The sequence below is a fragment of the Scyliorhinus canicula genome, chromosome 6 (genome assembly GCF_902713615.1).
Source record: "Scyliorhinus canicula chromosome 6, sScyCan1.1, whole genome shotgun sequence".
Taxonomy (NCBI): Eukaryota; Metazoa; Chordata; class Chondrichthyes; order Carcharhiniformes; family Scyliorhinidae; genus Scyliorhinus; species Scyliorhinus canicula.
In genome coordinates this window covers 61,219,367-61,232,097 of record NC_052151.1, presented here as the reverse complement: position 1 = coordinate 61,232,097, position 12,731 = coordinate 61,219,367, and the positions used below count along the sequence as shown (strand labels likewise).

The window sequence follows — 12,731 nt, the reverse complement described above, 5'->3', positions numbered from 1 at the left end:
CTCCCTCCTCTGCAACCCCCATGGAGAAGGATATGAGCAGAACGTCATGGAAATACTGTTATGACCCTTGTGGAAACAACTACAAACAACCCAACTAAGACCAATATACAAGACTTCACTTTTATATTAGCAATCACACCAAAATCAACGTAAATTAAACATGAATTAACAGGAAAATTGCAATAATATGACCGATAAATTACACATAGCAGATACAAAGACATATCTCACACATTTCGGTCAGCTCATTCAGCACGTATCGCTTTCATTTCAGCCACAATATCCTTCAAAACGTTGAACTTCTTCAAATCAAATTCCATCTTCATTTCTCTAAAGCTTTAGCACCAAGTCTCATCAAACTACTTCATCCAATTTCCACAAATATAATTTTCACAGTCAACACATTTCCAGATCCCTTCTTCTTCACAAAACCCTGGTCATGTGGGGCCTGTTTGTGCACTATGCCAGTGCATAAAGGGTCCCCAAATCCAGATATAAAAGCTCTGTTCAAGATCCGAGCTCCAGCAGCTTGCAGTCAAGTCTCTGAGAATCTCCCCTGCACCCTGCTGACCCTGGGCTTTAAGTATAAAGGGTAAGAGGGCAAAAGTTAAGAGGCCATGATGAATTTTTATAAAATACTGGTTCTGTCCCAAATGGGTGCCCCTGGCCCAAATGTCAAATTCTGGGCACGACAGTTTAAAAGTTGACAGCTACAGAGAGGGTGCAGAGAAGAGTTTTAAAATAGATCAAATAAATAAAATAAATAAATGAATAAATAAAACTCACCCATGGTGGCAATGCCGTCCATTCTGGAAAATTTGCGCCCTTTCTGCTCCCTCTCCAGCCTCTGCAGTGCGCAGGCGCGCTCGGGCCGACCGCGGTGCGCAGGCGCGCTCGGGCCGACCGCGGTGCGCAGGCGCGCTCGGGCCGACCGCGGACCGCGGTGCGCAGGCGCGCTCGGGCCGACCGCGGTGCGCAGGCGCGCTCGGGCCGACCGCGGCGACCGCGGTGCGCAGGCGCGCTCGGGCCGACCGCGGTGCGCAGGCGCGCTCGGGCCGACCGCGGTGCGCAGGCGCGCTCGGGCCGACCGCGGTGCTGCCCCCATCCAGTCGCTGCCCGGGGCCAGCGCCCCGTCGGCCCCCCCCTCTGCACGCCGCTGAAGGTGAAGACAAGAAAGTATTTCTGAAATACACTTGGTCCAAGAAATGACAAATCAAGATGAAGATGGGCAGTCTTAGTCCAGACTGTTGGTCAGTTACAAGGTTCAAGGCTTTGATACCACCGTTGACATTGATATTGGAGTTATTGTGAATATATCAGCAGATGATCTCAGATGGCTTTGGCAGATGACGCTTCATGTATCAGACATCAAGTTACAAGGTCAGTAAGCATAGACCTTCAAAATAAAGGCTGGATGATTGCTCCTCTCAGCTACAAGGGATGTCAGACCATTGATTTGCTCTATCTTCTTCCCAATTAAATACATCCTTAATGAGTGGTGATGTTGGCTTGCTTCTAGGAATCCTAGAAAAAACAGATGATGCTCATCATTTGAACCACTCTTGTCTTTCATGCAGCAATCTTCAACCTTTTGTTTAGGAGCAGAGAATATTCAGCCTTCAGAAGTGAGGATGTTTATACGGTCAACAGTTAAGTTCCTTTCTTTCGCAGAGGCACCAATCACTCAGCTGAGATTGAAGTTTTCATCAAGTAAGGCCAGAGGTGATGGATACAGAATCACAGAATTCTTACTGTGCAGAAGGAGGCCATTTGGCCCATCATGTATGAACCAACTTTCCAAATGAACATCATGGCCGGGATTCTGCGAGCCCGCGCCGGGTCGGAGAATCACATGGGGTGCGCGAGAATCCCGCCACGCCGCTCCGACACTGGGCCGCCGATTCTCCGGCGACCAGAGAATCGATGGCAATCGCGCTCGCGTGGTCGCCGCGGAGCCGGTCAGGGGCCGTTGAAAGCGGCCCCCACAGCAATTCTCTGCGCTTGAAGGACCGCGCCCGCCGAGTCCCGCCGGCGTGGTTTACATATGGTCCCACCCGGTGGGACCTCGGTGTTCTGGCTGCGGGGGCTGTCCTGGTGGGGGGGGGGGAGCCGACTCCGAGGGGGCGTCCACGGTGGCCAGGCCCGCAATCGGGGGCTACCGATCCGTGGCGCACATGCGCGGACCCATGCCGGCCGTGGTGCGCATGCACGGACCCATGCCGGCAGTGTAGGGCTGGCTTTTGGCGCTGGAGCAGTGCACAGCACTCCGGCGCCCTTCTAGCCCCCGAAGAAGAAGAGAATTCATGGGCCTGGAGGCCTATTGACACTGGCATCACTCGCGCCGGTTTTGATGCCAGCGTCAACACTTGACCGCGATATTGGTGAATCTCGGACTACGACTTCCCCTGCTTTTTCTCCATACCCCTGCACATTTTTTCTATTTAAATAATCATCTAATGCCCTCTTGAATGCATCAAAAGAATCTGCCTCCACCAAACCTCCAGGCAGTGCAGTCCAGACTCTAACCACTCGTGTGAAACAGTTTTTTCTCACATCACGTTTGCTTCTTTTGCAAATCACTTTAAATCTGTGCCCTCTCATAAGTGCTAGGGGGGGTGGCGATATTGATCGGCAAGAGGACGATGTTTAGGGTGATAAAGACGATTATGGACCCAGGGGGACGGTACTTCATGGTCAGCGGGGCCCTGGATGTACTGGTTAGTACTAGATAACGTGTACGCGCCCAACTGGGACAACACGAGCTTCATCAAGAAGACCATGGCAGAAATCCCAGACATAGCGACGCATCGACTAATCATGGGGGGGGGGGGGGGGGGGGGGGGGGGGGGGGGGGGGGGACTTCAACTGTGTACAGCATCCAAATACAGACAGATCAAACCCCAAAACAGGGAAAACCACAAGCATGGCAAGGGAACTCAGTCACTTTATGGAGCAGATGGGAGCGGTGGACCCCTGGAGGTTCGCCCACCCAGGGGAGAAGGAATTCTCCTTCTTCTCCCCAGTACACAACGTATACACCAGAATTGACTTCTTTGTGGTGGGGAAAACGGTGCTTCCAGGGATAGACAAAGTGGAATACTCCACAATTGTGATATCAGACCACGCTCCACACTACATGGACGTGCGGCTAGAGACGGGCAGGGCCCAACACCCCACATGGAGGTTGGACGGTGCCTTACTAGCTGACAAGGCCTTCAACGAAAGGATAGCGCGGGCCATAGCAGAGTACACGGAGAACAACCAAAACGGGGAGGTCTCACCCGCCACGTTCTGGGAAGCCTAAAGGCCGTACTAAGAGGGGAAATCATTGCTTTCAAAGCGCAAAGAGATAGGGAGGAAAGGGTGGCTAGGCAGAAGCTGGTCGACTCCATACTGGAGGTAGACCGTAAATACTCCGAGGCCCCAACCGTAGAGCTCCTGGCGGAGAGAAAAGAACTACAAAGGAACTTTGATCTGCTCTCCACCAGGAAAGCAGTGCACCAACTCCGCCAGGCACGTGGGACCCTGTACGAACACGGAGACAGGGCCGGCTCAAGGCACCGGCAACTCGGGCAGTCGCCCGGGGCGCCATGTGCTAGGGGGCGCCAGAGACTCGGGTCCCGCGCATGCGCAGTTGGGCAGGTGCCAACCAGCGCATGCGCGGTGGCCGCCCTCCCCCAGGGCGGCCCCCCGCTCGGTCCGCTCCCCCCTCGGTCCGCCCCCCCCCTTGGTCCCCCCCCCGCCCCCGCCCCCCCTCGGGTCCGCCCCCCCCCCCCCCGCCCCCCCTCGGGTCCGCCCCCCCCGCCCCCCCCTCGGGTCCGCCCCCCCACGGGTCCGCCCCCCCGCCCCCCCCTCGGGTCCGCCCCCCCTCGGGTCCCCCCCTCGGCCCCTCGCCCCCCCCCCGCACCTTGGCCCCGCCCCCTCCCCCCGCCCCTCGGCCCCGCCCCCCCTCGGCCCCGCCCCCCCAAGGGCGCCGAAGTTCAGCTTGCCCGGGGCGCCAGCAACCCTAGGGCCGGCGCTGCACGGAGACAAAGCCAGCCGCCTGTTGGCACACCAGCTGAGAAAGCAGGAGCCACCAGAGAAATTGCACAAATCAGGGATACCAGAGGCACGTTAGAAACAGAACCAGAAAAGATTAACAAAACCTACCAAGGGCTGTACACCTCAGAGCCCCCAAGGGGGGAGTCTGAGATGAAACAGTTCCTTGATGGAGTGGACATTCCAGTCGTGGGGGAGGGCAGAAAACGGGGCTTGGAAGCATCACTAGCACTGGGAGAGATCATGGACAGCATGAGCTCCATGCAGGCGGGGAAGGCGCCGGGACCAGACGGATTCCCGGCGGACTTCTACAAAACATTTGCGACAGCACTGGCCCCGCACTTGCGGGAGATTTTCACCGACTCGCTAGCTAGGGGCACACTGCCACCCACGTTAGCACAGGCCTCAATCTCGCTGATACCTAAGAAAGACAAAGACCCAACGGAATGTGGGTCATACAGACCCATGTCACTGCTGAACGCAGACGCCAAAATACTGGCCAAAATCCTAGCCAACAGGCTAGAAGACTGTGTACCTGAGGTGGTCACAGAGGACCAGACGGGCTTCGTCAAAGGTAGACAGCTTGCCTCGAACATCAGGCGCCAGCTGAACGTGATAATGACCCCCTCCGGGGAGAGAACACGAGGTGATCGTCTCCCTAGGTGCAGAAAAGGCCTTCGACAGAGTCGAATGGAAATACCTCATAGAGGTACTGGAGCGGTTCGGGCTTGGAACAGGGTTCACCTCCTGGGTAAGGCTCCTATACAACGCTCCCATGGCGAGTGTACGGACCAACAATACCAACTCCCAATACTTCCAGCTGCACAGGGGCACCAGACAAGGATGAAATTAAATGAAAATCGCTTATTGTCACGAGTAGGCTTCAATGAAGTTACTGTGAAAAGCCCCTAGTCGCCACATTCCAGCACTTGTTTGGGGAGGCTGGTACGGGATGCCCACTTTCCCCGCTATTGTTCACTCTAGCGATTGAACCACTAGCAATCGCGCTCAGAGCAGCAAAAAGCTGGAGGGCGATCCAAAGGGGAGGCAGAGAGCACAGAGTCTCACTCTATGCAGATGATCTGCTCCTCTACATTTCGGACCCACAGAGCAGCATGGACGGAACCATTGCGCTCCTGAAAGGGTTTGGCGCCTTCTCGGGCTACAAACTCAACATGAGCAAAAGCGAGATCTTCCCAGTACACTCACAAGTAGGAGGGGGCAGCACTAACGGGACTGACGTTTAAACAAGCCTGACACAAATTCCGCTACTTGGGGATCCAAATAGCCCATGACTGGAAAGGGATCTGTGGTGATCCACTGTGTGCACCTGTATTATGTGGATGTAAGGTAGGACCTGCACTACAGGTTCGCCGGTAGTCCCTGCCAGTTAGCTCCGCCCACAAGGAGCCATATAAATATGCATGACCTCCTCCTGATCAGCCATTTCGCCAGCTGCAGCAGGAGGCCATGCATCTGACTGTAATAAAGCCACAGTTGTACCAACCTGAGTCTTTTGTGCAATTGATCGTGCATTAGGATCCACAAATAGAACCTCACCAGTCTGACGGAGGAAGTAAAAAAGGACCTGCAAAGATGGAACACGCTCCCACTCTCCCTCATGGGGAGAGTCCAGACGATCAAAGTGAACGTACTGCCCAGGTTCCTCTTCCTACTTAGATCCATTCCGATCTACATCCCCAAGGACTTTTTCAAAGCGCTGGACAAACGAATCATGGCGTTCGTGGGGGGGGGGCCGAAGCTGGGATCCCAAAGAAGGTCTTACAAAACACAAAATCCAGGGAGGGAGGTGGGGGGGGGGGGGGGGGCTAGCACTCCCAATCCTACAATTCTGCCACTGGGCGGCGACAGCCGAGCGAATAAGGGGATGGACAAGGAGCCAGAAGGCGCGTGGGTGCGCGCAGAGGAGACCTCCTGCATGGGGACCTCCCTCCGGGCCCTCGCCACGGCAGCACTCCCATCCCCACCCAAAAAACACTCCAGCAGTCCGGTGGTGACAGCCACCCTCCAATCCTGGAACCAACTGCGGCAGCAATTTGGCCTGACCAAAATGTCAGACAAAGCTCCCATCTGCAACAACCATAGGTTCACACCAGCACTGACTGACGCCACCTTGAAAAGGTGGGGGCAGGACGGAGGGACACTGACAGTCAGGGACCTATACGCGGACGGCAGGATCGCAACACTGGACGAACTGACAGAGAAATTCCAACTAGCCAGGGGGAATGAGCTAAGGTATCTGCAGCTTAAAAACTTCTTACGAAAGGAGACAAGGACGTACCCACAACCGCCACGACAGACACTACTGGAAGAACTACTGGATGCAAGCATACTAGACAAAGGAAAATGTAGTGACATGTATGACCGACTGATAGAAAGGGCCGACACCGTACTGGACGCAACAAGAAAGAAGTGGGAGGAGGACCTGGGGATTGAGATAGAGTGGGGACTCTGGAGCGAAGCACTGCATAGGGTCAATTCCACCTCCACGTGCGCAAGGCTCAGCCTGACGCAGCTAAAATTGGTACATAGAGCCCACTTAAGAAGAACCCGTATGAGTAGGTTCTTCCTGGAGGTGGAGGATAGATGTGAATGGTGCCAAGTAGTCCCGGCCAACCACGCCCACATGTTCTGGTCTTGCCACAGTACTTGTGGAGTACTGGACAGCCTTCTTTGAGGCTATGTCCAAAGTGGTGGGGGTGAGGGTGGAGCCATGCCCGATAGTGGCGGTCTTCGGGGTTTCAGACCAGCCAGATCTATTCCTGGGGAGGAGGGCGGACGCCCTTGCCTTTGCCTCCCTGATCGCCCGCCGTAGAATCCTGTTTGGCTGGCGGTCAGCAGCACCACCCAGAGCTGCAGACTGGCTGTCCGACCTCTCGGAATCTCACCAAAGGGAGAAATTTTAATTCACCATCCGAGGGTCAGACGACGACTTCCACAGAACATGGGAGCCATTCACGCGACTGTTCCAGGGAGAACCAGGGAGGTGGGGGGAGGCAGGGAAATGAGAGCCGGAAGGAAGGCACGGGATACAATAATGAACATGGCATCTCCAGGAGCAGGGAACGAGGAGAATACAGATGGAAGACGGGAGGCCACCCCCTCCCCCCCCCCCCCCCCCCCCCCCCCCCCCCCCCCGCCTGCAAGCAGTCACCCACTTATGTGTTGTGAATAATTTTGCAGGTGTACAGAGTTGTTGCTGTTGAGCTGGTGCACAATACCCTACCAGGTATTCTATTTTATTGTATTTTTTAAAACTATTTACTATTTTCTTTTCTTTGGTATGTTTGGGTGTGCCCTTCTCTTCTTTATATGTATATATATATATGTTTCTTATCCTGTGTACATAATGGTTAACATACCTTGTTCAAAAACCTAATAAAAAACATTTATTAAAAAAAAAATCTGTGCCCTCTCATTCCTGATCTTTACGAGCGGGAATATCTCCTATCTCCTCTGTCCAGCCCTGTCATGATTTTGAACAACTGTGAATCAAAACTCTTCTCAGTTGTCTTCTCTCCACGAAGAACAGTCCCAATCTCTCCAATCTATTTTCATAGCTGAAAATTTTCATCCCTGGAATCATTCTTGTAAACCTCTTCTGCGCTCCCTCCAATGCATTCAGAACTTTCTTATAGTGTGGCACCCAGAACTGTACACAATATTCCAACTGAGTTCTAGAGGATTCCTAGAGGATGATTCATCTTTCCACTGGATAAACGCCCTGTGTGAAGCCTCTCTTGCCTTTTCAGAGCAGTCAGCTAAGTTTCTGCTGGTTGAGCAGCATTCAGATCTTATTTCCATTGAGCCTATCAATATATTGGCCAGCCTATCTCCTGTTCTCCATGAAGAATGTTCCAGAGTGGATACCTTGCCTGAGTCCAGCTCAGAGTCCATAGACGATCACGCTGCTAAAGTGTTTGGACCTGAAAGTCAGTTGACACTGATGCTTCAGTCCCAGCCGAAAGCCTTCTTTCCTCCAAAGCTGGATATCAGCATTGAAGGTAAAGAAGAATCTTTAGCACTTCCGAAGCTGCAGAATCCTGGAAAGCAATCTTGACCCTGGATTGATCATCACCAGGAAATTTATCCTATTAGAGGAGATGAGGCTGCCTTGTCTCCATATTCTCAGCAATTCTTCCCACTGCCAATTGTGCAATGCTGGGCCATGAGGTTACAGATTATGGTTGAGACAAATTCTACTGCCATAGGTGGGACATTGTCTCCATGAGGACTGTGCGGTGGCCACTCCTACTAATACTGTCATGGACAGATGCACCTGCGGCAGGTAGGTCAGTGAGGATAAAGTCAAGCATGTTTTTCCCACTTTTTGGTTCCCTCACCACCTGCCACAGACCCAGTCTGTCCTTTAGGACACGGCAAGCTCAGTCTGTGATGGTGTTGTGAATGGTACTCTGATTCACTTGTCTCTCAGTCCGGAGGAAACAATCTCGAACACGTTCGTACTTCAGAATATTCTTTATTGCAATCGGGGCTGCTCTCTAGGTATTCCGGAGAACCACCTTGGAGAGTGCCAAAGTTTTGCTCAAAACATCCTTTTTTTTATATGTATTATTAGGGGGCTGTCCCTTACATTCACTTGAGCTCGCCCCCATTACAAAGCGTAAATTTGTTATTAATTTGTTATTGCAATAGTTCCAGTACATAATTATACAGACTTTAGAGTTATCTATTGGCACATGAGTATGTAGCAGTCTTAGCTTAATTAGCAGGTGCTAGCTATAGTTGCAAGCGGCTCCGACATTTCATACCCTGTCACCTGGCCATCTTCCTTGTTTCTCAAGGCTATTCAACTCCCTTATTTCAGCAAGTTCATTCTCCTTCAATAACAAGCTCCTACACTTGTGATTTTCCCCTAACGTATCCCATTCATTCTGGCTCTTAAGCTTTGCTTCACATCCTCAGTGTTACCGAGCTGCACTTGTTGTTGGACAATGAAGTCCCCCACGTTGCCACCCTCAGTGCTCCCTCCACGTGGTGATCAACATGGAGGAGTACTAATTCATCAGGTGAGGGGATACCGGACATGGTAAACGGCAGGAGTTTTCCGTGCCCATATTTGACCTGGTGCATGAAACTTCAGTGTCCAGAGTGGATGTTGAGGACTCCCAGGGTAACTCTCTTCCAACTGTATGCCACCTGGCCACGTCCCAATTCCAAAATGGATGCCCGCAAAGAGTGCAGGGAAAACTGGATAGCGTCCCCAAGTTCAGTTCTTTCTTCTTGGCCTTGGCTCTCAACGAGGAGAGACCTGCCTAGCAGCTGCGTCAACCAAATAAGTCTCAGATCAATGCACGCTACGAGATAGACTATCCTAGCTACTATTCCGTACCAGCTCGAAGCCAACAGAATCAGAACCGGACAAAGGCCATTGTTCCCCTGACCTGGTGGGCCATTCGAAGCTAAGTATAGGCTTTTAATAGTAGTGATAGTTTAGTAAGTAAAGTTTTATGCATGAGTAGTGATTGACTGTGTGTATAATAAATGTGTATTGATTTCAAACTTACTAACGGGTGTATTGAGTTATTGATCAGTACTTGGCTTTGAACCTCGTGGTGGTATCAAAAAGATACCTGGCGACTCTCGAGCAAAGGTTATTAAAACAGAGCAATTAAGGTAAAGCATAACGAGCAACACCAGGGATGGTGACAGCGGTATTTCTGTAATATATGATTCTGTGAGTATGACTAAGTCAGGATGGTGCTTGCCTAGTCTGTGAGACAGCTCTCCCAGCTTTGACACAAACCCCAAATGTTAGTAAGGAAGACTTTGCAGGGTCGACAGGGCTGGGTTTTCTGTTATCGTTTCCGACAGCTAGGTCGATGCTAGGTGGTCAGCCAGTTTCATTCCTTTTTATTGACTTTTTCGTGGCTTGATGCAACTGAGGAGATTGCTAGGTCATTTCAGAGAGCATTGAGAGTACTGATCTGGAGTCACTGGTACACCAGACCAAATTTCCTTCCTAAAGGACATTAGTCAACCAGAAGGGTTTTTCCGACAATCCGCAATGGTTTCACGGTCATCAATAGACTTTTAATTCCAGGTATTTATTGGATTCAAATTTTACCATCTATCATGGCGGGATTTGAACCTCAGACCATTACCGTGGGCCTCTGGATTACTAGTGCAGTGACAATACCACTACGCCTTCCCTAATAATCTAATCTAATAACCAGAATCTCTAAAGAGAAGTGATTTGACATTTCAGGGAGCACGGAGTAGTCTGAAAAATGGCAGAAGGGTTCTGTGTATTGGAAGCAACAAAGATTTTAATTTTGATATTCAAATGATATTAAATAGTAATGTGAAGCTGCAATTGTACATCTACTATCATTCCATGACAAGCAGCAGACATTAAATCAGTCCCTTTTATACAGTGTAAATCTGATCCATACTTAGAAGATTCTGTGCATAAACTCACATAGCTATCATATTCATAGAACCAGAGAATTTTTATTGCATAGAAAGAGGCCATTCAGCCCTACCTAGGCCCATAACCCCATCTAACCTACACATCCCTGGACACTAAGGGGCAATTTAGCATGGCCAATCCACCTGCACACCTGTTGGCCATGGGAGGAAGCCGGATGAAACCCATGCAGAAATGGGGAGAATATGCAAACTCCACAGAGTTATCCAAGGCTGGAATTGAACCCAGGTTCCTGGCTCTGTGAGCATGCTGTGCTAACCACTGTGCCACCCCAATAATCTAAACAAAAATTTTGATTCCTGCCATGTGTTTAGTTCCTGTACAGTTATGGGATTATATATTGTGTTATATATATTGTAAAGGAAATCCACCAATTTGTTTGGGATAAGGTGAACAGCTTTTTTTCCTTCTGTACAGTAGAGGAATTAAACTAAGTTTGACGAAAAAGTTTCTTTTATTGCATTGAGCCATTTCCAAGTGCAAGGATTGACAATGTTTTTCTCTGTCAGGCCCAGCAATACCTGTTGGAGTTGATGTGATGGTGGAGAGTCTGGACAGTATTTCTGAGGTGGATATGGTAAGTGATCAAATTAAGCTTCACTGTATTCCTCTTGGGCAGTCCCTCAGTGCCGAGGATGACTTGTTTCCCCTCAGGGGAGGTGGGCTCTTCGGTGGGTGAATAGTCCAATCATGGATCCGCGGACTCTGCCACGGGTTTGGCAGATGGTGTTTGATGAGGTGGGTGTGTGGGCACTCTGGATTCTGCGCTGTCCTTCCACTGTCTACTCTGCGTGCTCCACCCTACAACGTTTGAGGTGATTAGCGCCTTCGCAGATGCTTTTTCTCCAGTTGGTGCGTTCTAAGGCAAGCGGGTCTCACGGGTCGATTGGGATGTTGCATTTATTTAGGGAGGCTTTCAGAGTGTCCTTGTAGCGTTTCCTCTGCTCTTCTAGTGATCGCTTGCCATTGCAAAGCTCGGAGTAGAGCATTTGTTTACGTACAGGCCAAATGGCCATTTTTGTTTAAGTATCAATAGACCAGGCACAAAGGGTTGGATCTCTCATTTGAGAGATTAAGTGCTGATGCTGAGACTGAATGCAGGGTGTTCCACGGTCTTTATGTCGGTACCAGTCCTGGATAAATTCAGCACATGCAAAGGAGCCAGCCCATACGCCATATGGAACTAGTGCAATTCCAACTGTGGCCAGCGTTGGATTCGCTGCAGTTGGGATTGGCACTGGAGAGCCTGATAGGCTGCAGTTACATATATCACTCCACTCCCACACACTCTCATTCCAGCCAAGAAAATGGCACCCTGAAGAGCGGCCCCAAAGTTTGCAGGTGCAGAACTTGAGATACTGTTGGATACCGTGAAGGAGAGGTTGGACACCCTGTTCCCTGAGGTGGGATCAGGGCTACCAACCGTTGACATCAACTGGGCCTGGGCGCAGGTGGCAGAGGTCATGGCGTGGACCGCACCATGTGTGGCATGTGTGTCACTACCCCCCCCACACCCACCCACGATCTAAGCATGTGTCTTGTCTTGGTCTAGCAGGGTCACCACCAAATGATCTCACTGGTATCGCCCGCGATTCACTAGGCGACCAGGTGGGACTGTCAGAGGTCTGCCACCCCCATCCGCAACCCCGCGACACCCTGGAGCACACGTCCGGGGACGAAACCCACCTCTCGTCACTGCTGTCCCCAACGCCCTCCACCACCCCAGAGGCACTCAGCTCGGTTGGGCATTTTAATGAAGGGGCTCCTGTGGCACTATCTGGTGTGCACCACATGCATGCAGTGGTACATCAGGTGAAGGTGGGAATCACCGAAGGGGAGGACGGCCTGACCCCAGGTACTAGATGCTGTCCAGATGTATCTAGCGCTTCTGAAAAGGGCAGTCCCGTTGTTGTTGGAGATGCAGGCGCATAGCCAGAGACTTCTTGAGGCGGTGTCAGCAATCATCCAGCACCTGCAGGTGTAATTGGAGTAGTCCAAAGACCTGTAGGAGCAGGAGGTAGTGCCAACCATGCGTACAACCCAGGTCTCACCATATTGATGGCATCCACGGTGGAGGCCTTGGGTGAAAAGGTATTGACCATGGGTCAGGATGTCCAAGGCCTGAGGCACATTAGAGTGGCGCTGCAGAGCATGGCCTAATCACAACATGGCTGCGGATGGCGAGAGCGTTGGCTTGGTGCTGGCTGACTAGAGCCAGTCC

The 12,731-nt window shown here is 51.5% G+C and overlaps 1 protein-coding gene across 3 annotated transcripts in view; it reads left to right on the top strand.

Annotated features, from left to right (window-relative positions):
* LOC119967181 (gamma-aminobutyric acid receptor subunit rho-2-like) overlaps nucleotides 1–12,731 on the top strand; it is a 74,828-nt gene that overhangs the window by 30,189 nt on the left and 31,908 nt on the right. For all 3 annotated transcript variants that reach the window (XM_038799350.1, XM_038799349.1, XM_038799347.1), the window contains exon 3: nucleotides 11,020–11,087. In XM_038799350.1, coding sequence (XP_038655278.1) covers nucleotides 11,020–11,087 — 68 coding nt within the window. The remainder of the gene's footprint in view (nucleotides 1–11,019; nucleotides 11,088–12,731) is intronic.